We start from the raw sequence: 18,090 nt of genomic DNA on the forward strand, positions 1-18,090 counted from the left end.
TGCTGCTTTTATCCAATTATGATTATTTTGTTTTATTTGTATATCATGAATATTTGAAGATTATTTTTTGTTTGTTTGTTTGACTTTTTAATTGTGATAAAATTTTTTTAACATTTTAAGAGATAGTTTTTATACTTAAGACTTACAGATAAATTGCATTTTTCAATCAAGAGATCGTTTTGGTTTTTGTGGCTTCATTGTCTATATTATAGACCCCTATTCCAAATAAACAAAAAATAAGGAATATACAAATGTTTGTAAACTTTTTTTAAAAATCCTAGAATTATTGACAAAAATTAATAAACTAGAAATTGACAATATTTGGCATGATTCAAAAAGTTCATAAATATGGAACGGGTTCGTTTTCTAGTGATTTAAAACTACATTGCACATTAAATTCAACATTAGCATTAGTTTTATAGTTAAAGCCTCATCTCTAAGGCCTGGCTAATAAGCTTCTAAGAATAGGAGTCTTATTTATACAGATTATTTTTTATTAAGCATTTTAGAGGCTTTGCTGATTGTTAGACTTAGGTTAGAGCAATTTCAAGCATAGTTTCTGTTTTGTTTATGTTAAATCACTTTATCTTAAACGTTACTTACAACTTTTCCTTATTTACTGTCAAAGCTAAAATATGTGGCTATAAATTAGGTACCTCTACATATGTATGATTTTTATTTGTTAATCGATTCAAGTTCATTTGAAAATGTTACGTTTGTTTGGTGTATATGATTATTGTAAATATATTTTTCATTTTTAATTTCAGAGAATTGCACTTTTCCATTTATATTTTTGATTTGATATTTTTTTTCTCTCTCATTACATCAAAAAACCAATGTAGCAGCAGATTTATAAATCACACACACACACACCCAGATCCAGATATAAAAGTCAAAAATATAAATTTTTAGATAAAATGTGCGCTAAAATATTCAAATAAAATCGACTTAGTGTTACAGTGATGTAGAAAGTGCCGTAATGTTATAATTCTGATCATTTTTATATTTTATATAGCTAATAATATATATCTAGGTTAAATTAATCATATAAAATATCATATGGAACATTCCACCATACTTCTCTTTAAAAACGAAAAACCAAAAATAAAAATATTGCGAGAATTTGAGACTATCGACTGCTATAGAATTGATTAATACCCAAAACATGTTTCTCTTCGTGATATTTCTGTAGGATATGTGTTATAACAGACGTTGTGTCATTGTCTCCACCCCAAACACGTATAGTATGTTCATTTTCCAATATAGATAAAAAGGCTAATTAAAGAACAGAATTAGGTATTTTATAATAACATTTATATGGAAAAGTAAACTTACCTAGAAATATTTTTGGATTGCTTAAATTCAATTGAACTTGTGGTAATTGCAATATTGTTTTCAGTATAGGAGAATCTTGTGACAAGCCTTCTCGTAATTCGACTAAACTACCAGTACGATTTCCACATAACCATTCGCATGCTGCCGCTTTATTATTACAGGTCTTTTTTAGAGCCTATATTAAAATTGATGAGTTTAAGAGATTTTATTTCGAAATATTAGTAACAGTAAGCTTACCTGGACCACATCGGATTCTTGAAATCCCATGTCAACTAAAGATTGAACAGCATCTGGTGTTGGGGGTATGTCACGATAACTATATATGCGTACTATTTCTAGTAAAGAAGCTATATTTTCCACAGTACTCTATAAAAGATGGTATAATAGGCTCGACATTAGAAGTAGATATTGATGTTTTTCTTAGTATAATAAATAATCAAATTAGATTGTTCTGTTATAAGATGAGCTACTACAGGTTGTATCTTACGGATACTACCAAGGAGTTTTCTTATTCCGATCATTATACATACAAACAGCGAGGTTTTCTTTTATCAGGGGGCTAATCACGGTATTCGATATCGAATTCATAATCGTATCGAAAAAATTGTCGATACGATTAAAAGTTTGGATCACGGCATTCGATCGAAATTTGATGCAATTTTTCTGGCATTGCCAACAGCAAAAAACGAAGCAGAACAAAATGAAATGACAAAATTACGTTAGCGGCACAAAATAGAATGAAGATTTCAAAGTAAAAAGTAAATTGTATTGCATTATATCTTATGGACCCATATCTCTTTTTACATTCCTCCGAATTCCTTCCTAATTGGAGGATGAGATAAATATAAAATAAATCGGCGACAAATAAGGAATAAAAGTGCGCATTGTTATTGGTGTAAGTACATTTGTTTGAAATGGTGTGCACTGTTAGAAAGTCACCTTTGGAGGCTCAATGGACGATTTCGGCTGACGAAGGAGGCGTTCAAATGGAAAATTATTTTTGGTGGCACGTCAACGAAAATTATATCGCTTTACAATTGTCTGCCGTCTTAAAACTTGTTGCCAGTGGAATCCTTCATCATTCACTATTCTTACAAGGTGGTCCAGAAGCGTTATGTTGTCACGGAATGGTACGGTAATTGGTTGATCACAATCTCTTTATATATGGTTCTTTGCCAAGCTAGGGCTCGCTCCCGAACTCGAATATGACCAATTTTTGTTTAACTTTTATTGGAGTTGCATTAGTCCTAAATATTCAAAATATGTTCATTATATGTAAATTTACTACAAATTACCAACAATTCGAACTAAAACTAATATATTTTACTATTCCTATATGGCAAAAACAATGTAAAAAACAAGCGAAAAATGTTTTACGATTGCAATTTACCAATCGAAAAAATTGTCGATCAAAAAAACTCGATATCGACTCCCGTGATCCCAAAAATTTAGATTTCGATCAAAAGTTCTCGATATCGAATGCCGTGATTAGCCCCCAGACTATGCTTCTCACTTACATCCTTGTTTTAGTGATAAATGACTCTCTATGTGTGCAAAAACTTACAAAAGGCACTGAAATATTAAAATATGCTACAAATATTTCTGAGTAGCTTTGCCAATTTAGCTATTTTTCCGCTAGAATTGGCTTTTTTTGAAGTCGTTTAGCTGGAAAAAATAAATTTAGCTTTTTTCTGGGTTTGTTTCATGACAGTTTTAGCTATTTGTAGCTTTTTTATTTTCGACATGTTTCTACTGAAATATGGATAAAACGGCTTTTTTATCTAAGCCTTGCTTAACGTAAACTTTAAATCTACTATTACCATACAAATTCCTGTCAGTAAATTATTAGGAATATTTGCATTTGACTCGTTTATGGTGTCCTTTTTATGTTATTATAATATTCTCAAGTTATTATGTTATTACTAAGTTAAAATAGTAGATGTGAATTGCTTTGTACACTGAACAAAATATTGTTGTGAAGCCAAAGATTTCATGTCCTTAAAATACGAAAGCGAATTTTGCTTATAATAGCATTTGTGAATTTCTCTTATATGAACTGTTTTCCTTGTCCAAAAGTCGACTGTCTTTTTGTCAGTGTCCTCCCTCTAATGCCCCAATTTTTTTGCCAGCTGATTAAATTTTCAATGTTAACGACACAAAAGCAAGAGAACTAAGCAAGAAAAAATTATACTGTAAAATTCAGCATATGTTATGCGGCAAAGCCTCTTGAATAGTTACAAATAAGTTTTCTTTTTATTTTGCCCATTTTTGTTGTCTTAAGGTGTGTTTTACTTAAAGCTCCCGCCTTCAGGCGGGCTTGGACATTAGAGGGTTAAGTGATTCAACTTAAAAATGGGTATCTTCACATGAAAGAAAATTTTGTTAGGCTAGGGTCAATTCTGAAAAATTCCTAAAATTAATGAAATAGTCTTTAAATTTGTGGAGATTTTGTATCTTGATCACAAACCAAAAAAAACGTTCAAAAATAGAAGATGTTTTTCAACACTTTATTTTAAAAACGTATTTTACTTGATACATAGAATAATTTCTACTTGAAGTCGAGTCTGAGTTTGGAAATTTTAAATTGTCATTAGCACGTTTTTAAAGCACTTTGATAGCTCACGAAGAAAAAGGTGAATAAAAACGAATAAATTCAAATTTGACGCGGAATCAATACCAAAATCATTACTGTACAAAATCTTTGGAACCGGGCATGCTTTTCTTCAGTGTAAGCAAGAAAAAATTAAGGAAATGACGTTTTGCATGTGGTATTATTTTTTAACATAAAAAAAATCAATAAAAAATATCGTATTGATAGGATCTAAACGTTATTAAACGCGCGATAAAAAACAATCTGCTATTTATTAATGGAATGGAATTACTTTTACGAAAATTGTACAACAATAGGTTTCTTTGGGTAATTTTCCAATAAAAGTTATTCAGTATAAACTTGCAAGACAGTAAGAATGGGTTTTACTCTCTTGGATAAAATTAGCAAAAATGTACACGTTCACGAATTTATCATTAATACAGCGGATTTAAGCCAATTAAATTAATGTGCATTTTAAGTGAAATAATGCTTTTAAGTTTGTTAATTTTCAATGAAAAATGTGACTTTTGATACAAAAAATTTAGCTTTTTTTCTAGCTATTTTTTTGGCAAATCTAGCGGTTTTTGGTGAAACAATTCTGGCAACGCTGTTTCTGAAGGAAGATAATCACCGATGAAATAAGTCTTGATTTTCCTTCGAAAGAACGTTAGAAAATATGAAATACAAAAGAGGAATGGTAATCGTGAACTCACAGTTTTTACAATTCAATATTATTAAACTTATAAGTACAATCCAACTTCGGGCGGTTCAGACTATCTGCCTGAAACTCAAAATCCACTTCAGATATATGCACATATCCTTTGGAATTTAGGATCAAAAACAGAAAGTACTTCAAACAGGTAGAATTTTGCTCTTGGGATACCGAAGAATTATTTGTGAAAGTTCGTTCATATCAAATTGAAGAAAATCCCCAAATTTAATTATGCATCCATCCTTTGCGAACACTGAAACAACTTTAGGAAGAGAATACTCTCTCTCTTCTTAAAGTTCTCATGTTCTTGTTCTCAAGATGTCAACGAATTACATTTGACGATTTGTTCGTCTCGAGGCGAAAGAAAGTTTCAAGAGAAGCCGGTGTAATTGTACCATCGAGGATACAAACTGCATCTTGTTAACAGAAATGAATATTTGCATTTAAAAAGTTTTCGTTATTCACACTTACATCACTCGATAATATTCCAGACGGTGAGGCCATAGAGTTTGTTCTTGGTATGCCCATGACTGCTTCTTCAATTGATGTATCTTCACTCTGGCGCTGTATAAGCCACTCCAGAGCAGACGAATACACATTATTGTGCAATTTCAAAGCATATTCAGCCTTTTCTTTCTTAAAGCCCATATCAACAAGGCACTGTGTAGTATCGTTCTGATAATTTCGTTTGTTAATAAGTTTTTGTTTAAGCATTGCTATCAAACGTTTGGCATACGGTCCGGCACCAATGACCACAGCTGAAGATTGAGCTAAGGATATCAATACTTTGCGCACATCGAATTGTAACTGCAAAACAATTTGTTTATTTATTTTTGGTAGATTAGATTTAGAAGAAAGGCGCGTGCAGATAATTTAACTTACATTAGATTGTTGAAAAATTTCATTAATATCTACCATGGGGACATCACTTGTCCTTACAGATAAATTTCGTGTTGCCAAATCTATATCTAAATCGGGCGGTGAACGAGTCTCTCGATTTTGCGTTATCAAATGCTGCAGATGATAGCGTTTGGCTACTAAAACTATGCTATCATTATTTACAATGCCAACCTGATCCAGTGTTAGGTTCTCGTTCAATTCAGATCCCTGATAGTCGGCTTTTAATAAACGAAATCTTGAACTCAAAGACTTAACATCGGTTGCAAATATGGGCATGGATGTCAAGTCATCGAATGTTTCCAATAATATTTCATTCTTCAATTCTGATAGTCGTTTATGGCGATCAGTTTGGAACACCAACACTCTTGCTGATGGACAAATAACACGAACCTTTATGCGCTCTTTGGACGATGATGCACCCCTTGTTATATCATCGTCGTTAACAAGGGTATTTGTAATGGACGAGGCGCGACGAGAACCTTTCCTGAAAATAGAATAGAAATATAACCAAAAAAATTTATATTTTATCAATTGGTTTATACTTAAATATATCCCGTAATTTTTGCATTTCTACAGAAAATTTTGATGGAACTGACAACTAAATTCCAAACTTGATTTTCTCTGTTTTTTAAAATTGAAATCTAAAATGCCAATATTTAGAATTTTTTTTCGAACGGTCCCATCGCCTACTTTCCCGCCCCTTCCGACCGTGAGGGCCCCGTCCCCATGACGTAGGGACAGCGTACACACCATGATCCGGACCATGGCGGGTGGAGGCAGAGGGATTTGACCAGCTACAGAGAAGGACTCATCAGCCGGGTATATTAAAACACAAGATCAAATATTAGGTTATTCAATAAAACTAATGTATTGGTTATCCAAATATGCTAAAATTCTAGACTTCATCATATCAATACTAAGGTTAGTATCAACTAGATGATAGATTGAATTAAAAATAATACACATCATACGAATAGGCTCCACAGAAGCATAATTCGAACGTTGAAAATCAATGTAAAGAAACTGGTAATTCCTAGATGCCCTAAAAGGAACATTTATCCTAATCCTAGATATCAATTCCGAACATGGAATATCCCCACTAACTAACCTATGCATCATCATGGAGCTCAACATCGTCCGTCGGCTCCTAAGAGTAGGCAAATTAATCAGCCTAAATCTAGAAGTGTATGAAGGAAGAACAAAGTCACTGTTCCAATGAAGATGTCTCAAAGCGAACAACAAGAACTGCTTCTGAACCGATTCTATCCTATCAATGTAAACTTCATACTGAGGATCCCACACGATAGAACCATACTCTAGAATGGGTCTAACAAGGGCAGTAAAAAGCCTCTTTGTAACATAAGGGTCCGAGAACTCCTTCGCCCAACGCTTTATGAACCCTAGAACCCCATACGCCTTACTCACCATGGAATCAATATGACCATTAAAATTAAGCCTACGATCCATAACAATTATTGAGCGATAAGAAATAACTTACTTTGCTGTTTTGACTGGTGAGGAATGCAATGAACGGGTTGCATGATGACAGGGAGGAGACGGCGAATGGTTCTTTCTTTGTGCCCCAGTTGTAACATTATGATGACTACGACCTGGAGATTCAGATTCTTCAGGATTATCTTGTAAACGATGGAATCGCGGCGTATCACTATTCGTAGATTCCTCTTCCTCATCTTGGTCTTCTTTTACCGTGGTTCGTTGTTGCTTGCTTCGTGCCAGCCACTTAGCACGCCTCTCTGCAAATTTCTCTCGAACCCATGGAATCATTTTGCCTATTGCAATTAGAGTTCCTTTCAAGTGATCACTTCTTTAAGTTCCGTTACTCAATAGGAACTAGTCGCCATGCCCAATCCCGCTCATTTTGTGCGGTATTTACCCCCTTGGACATTCTTAGCAGAAGAGGAGCATACTAATGTCACATAGAAATTCAAGGCTTTTATTTGTTACCATCAGACATACGTTTGGTACTCGTCCGTCCTTATAAGGAGTTTTGTAAATAAAAGAATGGAGGGCTGGAACTAGATCCCGCTGTTACTAAAAATGATTAGTTCCAAACTATCTAATTCTGAATAATTTAATACCATTTATGAAAACTCCATTTGGTTTTTTTTTAGCCTAATGGAATAAAAGAAATGCTATAATAATACAAAACCACAAGAAATATATTCATTTTACTTACTTTTATATCAATAATTAAATATAAACAAAAACTAATCCATTCTTATTTTCTTTTTTTGTATATTTCAATGTCCTTAATATTTTATCCTTTTCCATCTGTGTGTTTACCATGTCTATATGCTTCCTCTTTTTTCCAATCAGTGATGCCAATATGGTGCTTTTAGCACCAAATTTAGTGATTTTTGATTTCTAAAAAGCACCAAATTGCCTTTTTGGTGCCACCAATTGGTGCTTACTGGCATTTTCATTTAGTGCTTTTGGGGCTTTTTTCATTTTGAACAGTATTAAGTTTAATTGATACAAAAATTTGGATTAGACTTTCAAGAGCTTAAGAAACTCAACTTTATTGCCAAATATAGAATTGGTTGTTATGAAGGTGGTATTGACAATTTTGTAATTAATGTTGTTATTTAGGGTATTCTGTAGCGAAGTGTAGCGGCGAGTGCCGAATTTTTGAACTTGATAAAGATGTCATTAAAAACGTTTGTATTAAATTCACAAAAGCACGCACAACTGAAATAAGCAATACACTCCTTCCATATATTAATATTTTGAAAGTTGAAAGACATTACTGATGAAAGCATTAAAACTGATCAAGGTGTACACTTGAATGGCGGTTCATAAAAAATTAAAATTACAAATTCAATACACAAAAGTTCTATAATACAATTTCCGAAGTTCCTTTTTTTTAGTAGAGCATTTTGTGGTGGGAAGTGGTATGTTAGAATTTATAATATATTTTTGGTGCTTTTTGGCCTTGGGGAGTTGGCAACACTGTTTCCAATAGGCTCATGAGTTTAGCTCCATACATGTATGAGAGAGTTGGAAAAAATGTGTATGATGTTACGAATCTAAAAAAGAAAAGAAAATGAAGAATTTTCAATTTGGTTAATAGGCCCAAAGATTATAGATTCAGGAAGATAGGAAATTAGCTACTGAGGAGATCGAACCATTTACCAGATTAGTTTAATACTCGAACCAAACGCGTATACTACAAGTATTGACATATCATTAAAATGCAAATAAAAATAAATTAAGTGCACGAAATAAATTTCCATAAAGGGGAAAATGTAATTTTTTGTTGTTGCCTAAAATTTAACATTAGGTCCATTCGAGAACCCAATAATTTTTGATAATTATTACAAATTTTTACTGGAAGTCGTTCGTTTACACCAAAACGCCAGCAAGAGAGAGCCGGAGAGAGACCACATTTGACAGTTATGAGATAGAGAAGTTGCAAGTTTTTGATAGAGATTTTTTCCCAGTAAAATCTTGCAAACCATAGCATACGTTGCCAGCTGGTTATTGATAACAAACAAAGTACCAATAAAATGTACATGTTCGGCCACTACGATTGGAAGTTAAATATACAGGATTCGTTTTTTGTTTTCAATGTTTTAGCAGCTGAAATTTTCAATGTGTAAATAGTTACTGGATGCCGTTCGTATACTTTTCAGCAATTTTAAGCAAATAGTGTAAAATACACTCTCTTGCTAGGTTTTACTGGATATTTTTTACTGGAAAAGTACGCGAACAGACCTATTGTTTCATTAAGAAAATTAAATTTTTCATTAAAAAAATAAAAACGAAAAACAAGTAAAAGATTACAAACATGTATTGAACTAATCTGGTAAATGCAACATTTGGTATGACACAAGCCAATTTCCCATCTTCCTCAAATCTATAATCTTTGATAATTACAAAGTCTTTGCATATCATACAAGAGACAACGGCCGAAGATTCGGCCGGCTTTTATTATACATGCTAACTTTTAACAGAGAAAAACATGTTAGAGCAAGTAAATTCTTCTCGTTGGAAGTTAGCATATAAAGACCGGTATCTCTAACGACATTTCCACTGCCCTTAATAAATGCATTGGCATTTTTGCTACCGATAATTTCGTGAAGCGTTGTTATCGATTGTTTACATTTTGCTCCCATAAGAAATGTATGGCAGAACTGTATTATTGGCATGCAATAGGAATTTTCGCAAGAGCTGTATACCCGGCTTAAGACGCAAATAAATCACCGCTCTCCCTAAGATCTGTACTAAAGGCTATGGAAATGCACTTTCTGGAATTTTCAGAAACTTAATTAGTTTTTCAATCTTCTTTGCCCAAGAAAGCTCGTATGTAATTGTAATATTATATGCAGAACGTATAATTATCATACATATTAGTTCACTTTAATTTGCCAAGTTTTTTTTATGAAAAACTCATCAATGATGTGAATTTTTGAGTAATGTATAGTCATTTCCTGACATTTAATTTCTGGAAAAAATCGTAAATGAGAAGTCGAACAGTCTTTGTTCGCTCTAAATTTTAATAATAATAAATGAAAATAAATATGTAAACAAATAAAATAAAGTATAGAAAAACGTTAGTTGTGTTCATTGTCATGTTAATATTATTTACATTTATTTTTCTTTATATTTTTTAAATATTTCTTTTCTATTTGCTAGAAATGTATACAAATTAATCTTATCATAATTTATTAAATAAAATTATAAAAAAAACAAAGGAAGAAAAGACACACAGCGCTCAATATATAAAATGGAAATCGATTTCTAAGAAAACTCTATCTTATTTTTTTTTGTATACGAATACCACATTCCCTTGTAGTAGTAGTTTCACACGCCTTATTTTAAGGAATACTAACAGTTTGTAATTTACAATTTTGTATTAACTATTTCTTCTTTTGAAGAAGTTGTATCGAGTTCATTCCATTTTTGAATTTTTCCTGAACCAAAGATCCAGAAAATAAAGGCAGGTATAATATAGACAGCAGCTCCGATCAGGAAGATATAGTGCCATTGTTCAATGGTGTTCTAAAAAAAGAAATTTGAAAAATGTCAAACAAATGTGGAATATTTATAAAGCAGTAATCAACATATGGAAAAACTCTATTACCGATATCTACAACTAGCTAGAATTTCTTTTCATGCAAAAAAAAAAAAAAAAAAACAATTTAGCAAAAATTTCGCTAAAGATGAGTAGCAGACGTCTTGATGACTGATTTAATCGATTTAGAACTGATTTCACTGAATGATTTCTCTCCATAATAAATAAAAATAAAATAATTAGGGACTACTTACACTTTCTTTAGTAAATGCAGCAACAATCATTGGCGAGAAGATACCAGGGGTAGTACCCACACAATTAATGATACCATACAAAGTTCCAGCATAGTTGGGAGCAAGATCTTGACTATTTTGTAGATTTGAAGCAGTAGCGGCACCATTGAAGCCTAGTGATATAGTCATGATGGCAACACATACGTAAGGATCTTTGCCAAAGAATGCCAAGATCACCAAGAAAATACCAGGAATGACGTGAGCTGCAGAAAAATTGTCATGAAATTTTATGTTTTTTTAATTTAGCTAGAAAGACACTACTTACATGGTAGACAGAAAACCTTCCTCATCTTTGTAACATTCAACCAATTTTTACGTCTTATCAAATCAGCCAAAGAACCAAATCCGAAGGCACAAATCAAACGAGCCAAATGAGGTAGAGACGAGAGGAAACCGGCAGATGACAAATTAAAGCCTAAAACTTCACTTAAGAACTTGGGTGTGGCGGTAATCAAGAAGAACAATCCCCACATGCTACCATAATGCAAAAGTAACAAAGACCAGAAAGGCAAGGAGAAGATAAGAGCTTTGTAAGGAGGATAGCGCTGTAAACAATTTTTCATACATTAACATAAATTGCCAAACTAGACAGATATAAATGAAGCATACTTTCTTATCGGAAACTGTATCACCCAAACTCTTTTCAATATATTCTCTTTCCGTAGCACTAATCGTACTGTGTTGGGCAGGGCTATCATCCACTATAATAAACCAAGCTGTGCAGACAATTGCCACAAAAATGGCCACCATATAGAAAGCCCAGTCCCAACCCATGTTTTCTATAATCACACCACTAATGGGCCATGTTATAACAGTACCAAAGGTTCCACCCATTAGGGCAGCAATGAATTTGCCTTTCTCATCTGGAGGAGCCCACTTCGATACCAAATTATGACAACATGGATAAACTACACCCTATAAATTGGAAACAAAAATTTGCAAGTGGTTTAAATTGTTAAAACTTAAAAACAAAAATTTAACTTACCGTCAAGAAACCAATGCCAAAACGTATCGCCCACACGGCCCATTTATCCCATGATGCTGCTACTGGTGTTAGGGCAGTCAAAACTGCGGCTAGCAAACAACTATAACCTGCTACAGCTTTTCCACCGAAATTTTCGGCTAACATGCCAGCTGGCAAGGAGGTAATCATATAGCCATAGAAAAATGCACCCAAGAGTAGAGCTTGATCACTTTGGCTCCATTCGTAACGTGGGCCGTACTACAAAGAAGGGGAAAAAATACAAAAAGATGAAGTAAACATTGACTCACACAGTCCACTAAAATACAGATATAACTAAGTGGTGATAAAAATAAAAATGTTTAAAATATTTGAAATCTTGTATGCAGTTGCGAGGAAAAATATCGATAGCACGGTTAATAGTTTCCTCTTGTAAGAATTACATGGCGAACTGTATTATCAAAATGAAATTAATAACGTCCTAACAAATAAAATGATCACTAACGAAGGAACCTATACATTTTTTGTAGGTAGCAATGCTAAAGGCCGGTGTGCACCTCCATCCGAAAATTTCGCTCCCCATAAGAAATGTATTGCTATATATTTGCTAACGAAAATTCCTTGAGGCGTTATTATCGATTGTTTACATTTTGCTCCCATAAGAAATACATTGCAAAACTGTGTTTTAGCACGCAAACGAAATTTCCGTTATGAGTTGTCCAGACTATAAGTTCTTCCGGACGGAATGCATGTGTTTGTAAAGAATCTTAGAGTGTGGCCAATCGATACGAATTGTTGGCGACGGCTAAATAATCAGAAATGGGTTATCGATCCCATAAGCATGCAGAAATATCGATTATGACTTCGGACTTAACTTATAGTGTGGCCAATATCTGGGATATGTTCGACACGAGCACTGTCGTTCGGATAAACTTATAGTCTGGACGGCACATTAGAGAGCATACCGGGCTTAATAACAAAGATTTGTAGCAAAATGTAAACTGTCGATAAAAACGTTTCATAGAATTTTAGACAGCAAAAATTTAAATTCAATCCTTATGGAGGCGTTGTTATTTATTACATTTTGCCCCTATAAGAAATGCATACTGTGTTATCGGCATGAAAACGAAATTTCCGCTAATAGTGCATACACACAAAAAAAATTTTTCTGATTCAATTACGAAATTAATTGATCCAATTAATTTTTTAATTGAAATGTCTTCAATCACGAAAATGATAGTATCAATCACAGTTTTAATTGGACATAGAAAAATTCTTGATTAAAATATTAATTGATGTCATTGGCAATTTTCAATTAATTTTTTAATTGATTCAATTAAAAATTTAATTGATTTTGAATGCAAACCCCAATTAATTTTTTATTTAAAAAGGTAACTATTTTCAATTACTTTCTGAATTGGCTTAGAGTTTTTATTTTTTATTTGGATTAAGAAATGTTCATCACTTTTTTTAACTGACTTAGTCTTCCGAATTTGATTAAAAAGTTAATTGTATCAATTAATTTTTTAATTAAAAATTTTTAAATTTTCAATCATTGACTTAATTAACTTTATGTTGTATCTTGATTAAAAAGTTAATTGTATCAATTAATTTATTAATTGAAAAAATATTCAACTTCAATTAACTTTTTAATTGGAAATATTTTGGCGATATTTTTTTCTGTGTACCGAGCTTTATATGTAAAACCTTATGCGCTTTACAGACTATCATTTATTCCGGACGACAGTGTTCGTGTCGAACATATCCCATATATTGGACACATTACAAGATAAGTCCGAAGGCATAATCGATACTGCTGCATGTTTATGGGATCGATAACACAAGTCGTATCGATCAGACACACTGTAAGATTCTTTACAAACACCGACATTCCGTCCGGAATAACTGATAGTCTGTAGAGCGCATTAATCATTTTACCCATATAAATATTTCGCAGAGGCTTTCACCCATATCTTTAACCAAAATCTAAGATATTCTATACATTCCGTATTTGCTCCAAATATTTGCATTTCGAACGGAAATATATAAAAGATTTCTATGGCCATAAGTTGTTAACAAACAAATGTTATTTGATATACAAATACATAATAATATGGCGGTAATAAAAACATTTAAGTCAATACGATATGACTCTATGTACATCTTGGAATAAACAAAATACCCTATGGTTAAAAATAATAATTGGAGCGTATTGGAATGGTTAGATAAAATTAAATGAATATATTTAATAATAAAATTATTTATGGATATACTAAAAGAAATAAGTTGAAATAAAATATAGAGTATTTTAGAAATTCTTGAGTATCTTCCTTTTTTCTTTTCCCTACTGGAAAGTGCCGGGTACGCAGCTCAGTGCCTATCAGACGTTATATTATTTTGCATACAGTTCTTGAGAAAATTTTTGTTGCATTCCAGAAGGGCTAGAACTGAATACTGGCCTTTAGGTTAGCATCTTAAGATTCACTTAAATTTTTATCTACACCTTAATCTACTTGCCTAATTTTCATAATATCTCATTGCTAAGTTACTAAAATCGAAATAGTGTATCAAAATACTTACATCTGGCAAAATTTCTGTAGAATTAGCATCTGTGTTTTCTACCATGGCTATGATATTTATGGATAAATTCACACGCATCATGTAACTCATGAGGCAGGCCATAAATAACATGACACCGATATTGAACCGTTTTGGTATTTTTACTGAAAACAAAAAAAATTGATATTATGAATAGGACGAATAGAAAAAAACGCATCACAGTGATATATAGAGCAAAACAAGATTAAAGAGTAAGGATACATAAACTCATCCCTTTGTCATGCTGGTAAAGGTCGATAAGACCGTTTCGAAGTCTGTACTAGCAGTGGAAGCGGCCATCTTTTGCATGCCAATAGTGACATTTTATCGTTGATTTATTCTATGTAAAGAATCGATAACAAAGTATCACACTAGCAAAAATTCTAAACATTTCTATAGACATAGATTGGTTTAAATCTGGTATGTACTTCTATAGAAAGTCTCTTTATATACCAATAACTTTATATATTACCAAATTTCATTTTATTCCTTATTAGACATCCACACAAATTATTGTACAATATTACAATGATTTATTTGGTATAATTTAATCGATAGTAAACATTTAAAGTGGCGTGCGCCTATCACCGCAGTTTTATTGTCATTTTCATTGAGAAAGCAAAAACAAATAATCTACCGTAATAATTATAATAATGTCATTTCATTTTATTGGGAAAATTATTGTGTTTTTTTTGTAATTTGCTACGGTCTAACGCAAAAGAAAATTGTTTAACCACTTAAATAAATGAGTTACATGACAATTCATGGGTTTTAAAACAGTTATCATTTTTTTATTTTAAGGAATTTTTTATATGGCGTGTTGATAGAGTTGTAATTATATAAATTTCCAAATTTGACAAGGAAAACTTGTACACTTAATTGTAAACAATGAATTACAACTTACAATTAATTGTAAAAATTGAATTGTTTTTAGATCTTTATGATATTAAATTTTAGAATTTATTATAAAGATTGTTATGGATTTTCATATGATCTGCGTACTAGGCTTTGTGAACAGTTTAACTGTTTTATCGGTATTTAAATGAAATTTTAACAACATGGATTTTCGCAAGATCTATATACTAGGCTTTGTGAATAGTTTAACTGTTTTATCGGCATTTAAACGAAATTTTCCCTACAAGGTTTAAACACGATATTTAGCTCCTATTCATTGTTTGTTTGTCGATAAGACCACTTAGTGAGAAATATTTTAATAATTGCAAAAATATTTCGCCGCAGTCGCCTACGTGGCTTAAGAATGGTATGCAGCTAGCCTAAGGGATGCGTTGTTATTTTTGGCCAGACAAGTGAACAGAATACATGTGACGTGATTATACATGGGATCTACGCCAGCCCATTAGTTAGGATATAATTACCATGTTTTTCCGAGGAACGTTAGGTTTCTTGATTACATGACGATGAGGCATAATCTTCCAGAATTCCGGAGAAAATGTAAATGTATAGTCGCAGCCCGGTTTTTCTCTCTCACATAGACTATTCAGTCCATCGTCCATGTCATGTTTATGACAAGGGACCTCCGTTTTATTATCAAGTCCGAACGGCGCTTCACATTGCGGGAGCCACCGTGGTGCAATGGTTAGCATGCCCGCCTTGCATACACAAGGTCGTGGGTTCGATTCCTGCTTCGACCGAACACCAAAAAGTTGTTCAGCGGTGGATTATCCCACCTCAGTAATGCTGGTGACATTTCTGAGGGTTTCAAAGCTTCTCTAAGGGGTTTCACTGCAATGTGGAACGCCGTTCGGACTCGGCTATAAAAAGGAGGTCCCTTGTCATTGAGCTTAACATCGGGCAGCACTCAGTGATAAGAGAGAAGTTCACCAATGTGGTATCACAATGGACTGAATAGTCTATGTGAGCCTAATACATCGGGCTGCCACCTAACCTATCCTATCTTTGCGGTGAAACTCCCAAAAATGTCACCAACATTACTCAGAAGGGATAAACCACCACTGAAAAACGTTTTGGTATTCGGTCGAAACTTAACATCGGGCAGCACTCAGTGATAAGAGAGAAGTTCACCAATGTGGTATCACAATGGACTGAATAGTCTAAGTGAGCCTAATACATCGGGCTGCCACCTAACCTATCCTATCTTTGCGGTGAAACTCCCAAAAATGTCACCAACATTACTCAGAAGGGATAAACCACCACTGAAAAACGTTTTGGTATTCGGTCGAAACTGGGATTGAACCCTGGTTTCTTTGTATGCTAGGTGGTCATGCTAACCATTGCGCCCGAAGACCTTATCCAGGATAAGAAGTCGATCGTACGTGTAAATTGTTCCTTTTTAAAACGTGTATATTTTTCACTAGGAGTGGTAGTGAATGTTCCGAAGTAATATTGTTTCAAGAGTGAAAACTGCCGGCCTAGAATATGTTCTTCATTTCATGTAATTCCAATAGCAGCATTCAATCGTGACTCACAACCTTTTAGGCCTTAAAAGTTCCACCGATCTGAAGTTGTTTTATTTCGTAGGTTCCAAGACAACGAATGCACATATATCGCTTTTCTAATCTCTATATGACTTTAATGATTATCGACAAACAAACTGGCGTATTCGTTTCATTCCATTGTCTTGGTTTTATCCTCTAAAAATAACTATCTCAGAGGACACCTTACAGAAAGCATGTTATTCTTGTAGCACCACCCCTTTATAGATCAAAATTTTCCCGAACAGTTTTATCGACAAAAACCCTTTCTTGTTTTCTTAAAACTATTTTTTCTTTTCTATATGAAAAATTTTTAAATACTAATAGAAAATATATATGAAAATATACTTACGACATGGTAAATTTGAGACAACCATTTTAGCTTAATTTCTATTTTTTCTACTTTTTGGTTTGATATGAGGTATTTCAGCGTAAAATCTTTCACAGATGAGTCTATAACATAGTTATAAATTTAATGTACAGCTCCGGATTATTAGATCTGAAAGAAGAATAGAAAATCAAATAGAGTATTAGACACTGAAGGTAATTTGTAACAAAGGGCCTGTTCGAAACAGAAACTTTTTTCTAGCATTGGTAAATATTTGACGTAAATCGAGGTGAGTATAATTTCACTAGCCCACGGGGCTAGTAAGAAATTTGACATTTGTTGAAAATTCTTTCTTCATTTACGACATCACAAACAAAAAGTAGTTTTATTTGGTAAAGAAATGAGTACGCCAAACTAGCTATTGTTTTTCACCATAGTAAATTGATATCTCACCCTAGTAAAAAGTTTCGGTTTCGAACAGGCCCAAATTAAAAGAAATTTCCAATTTAATTTATTATATGTTTAAAAATGATTTACATTAATATCCACACTTGGGGGAGAAGCTAATAGTTTGTGTGACCCGTTGGGGTGTTTTCCCAAAACAGAATATATATGACCATAGTGTCGGACTTAATATATCTTTAATTTCTAATCTATTTCGAATGTAAAAGTTTTTAAGACCATTAAAATTTTCGATAATAAAATGATCTGTATGTCAGTTTTTGAAAGACAGCTACCCAATATGAATTCATATGAATTGACATTCTATAGTAATCGTACAGTCATTTGATTACCTATGACTCTTAAGAAAATATTGAAACATTCACACTTCGTGTGATTGATTGTGGACGTTTGATGTGATGGGTGTATTTAGTTTGCCTATCT

The 18,090-nt window shown here is 32.9% G+C and overlaps 2 protein-coding genes across 5 annotated transcripts in view; both read right to left on the reverse strand.

Annotated features, from left to right (window-relative positions):
• Positions 1 to 8,586, reverse strand: Kpc2 (Kip1 ubiquitination-promoting complex subunit 2). Of its 2 annotated transcripts, XM_075309318.1 has the most exons (7): positions 7,735 to 8,586; positions 7,036 to 7,670; positions 5,520 to 6,021; positions 5,109 to 5,444; positions 1,573 to 1,701; positions 1,336 to 1,510; positions 1 to 1,275 (listed from the first exon to the last, which is right to left on the reverse strand). In XM_075309318.1, the coding sequence occupies exons 2-7, from the start codon at positions 7,320 to 7,322 to the stop codon at positions 1,130 to 1,132; spliced, it is 1,575 nt and encodes a 524-aa protein (XP_075165433.1). In that variant the 5' UTR covers positions 7,323 to 7,670; positions 7,735 to 8,586; the 3' UTR covers positions 1 to 1,129. The 2 variants fall into 2 exon arrangements, with proteins under 2 accessions (XP_075165433.1, XP_075165434.1); XM_075309319.1 differs by lacking the exons at positions 7,036 to 7,670; positions 7,735 to 8,586 and adding an exon at positions 6,080 to 6,175.
• A 1,529-nt stretch (positions 8,587 to 10,115) lies between these two features.
• The window catches only part of LOC142237869 (sialin), a 28,438-nt gene continuing 20,463 nt past the window's right edge, over positions 10,116 to 18,090 (reverse strand). For all 3 annotated transcript variants that reach the window (XM_075309322.1, XM_075309320.1, XM_075309321.1), the window contains exons 2-8: positions 17,230 to 17,376; positions 14,407 to 14,549; positions 11,851 to 12,087; positions 11,475 to 11,780; positions 11,131 to 11,410; positions 10,827 to 11,068; positions 10,116 to 10,559 (exon numbers count right to left, since the gene is read on the reverse strand). In XM_075309322.1, the coding sequence (XP_075165437.1) occupies positions 10,401 to 10,559; positions 10,827 to 11,068; positions 11,131 to 11,410; positions 11,475 to 11,780; positions 11,851 to 12,087; positions 14,407 to 14,549; positions 17,230 to 17,254 (1,392 nt within the window). In that variant the 5' untranslated portion in view covers positions 17,255 to 17,376 and the 3' untranslated portion in view covers positions 10,116 to 10,400. The remainder of the gene's footprint in view (positions 10,560 to 10,826; positions 11,069 to 11,130; positions 11,411 to 11,474; positions 11,781 to 11,850; positions 12,088 to 14,406; positions 14,550 to 17,229; positions 17,377 to 18,090) is intronic.

Source organism: Haematobia irritans, chromosome 5 (assembly GCF_050003625.1).
Source record: "Haematobia irritans isolate KBUSLIRL chromosome 5, ASM5000362v1, whole genome shotgun sequence".
In the NCBI taxonomy this organism is placed as follows: domain Eukaryota; kingdom Metazoa; phylum Arthropoda; class Insecta; order Diptera; family Muscidae; genus Haematobia; species Haematobia irritans.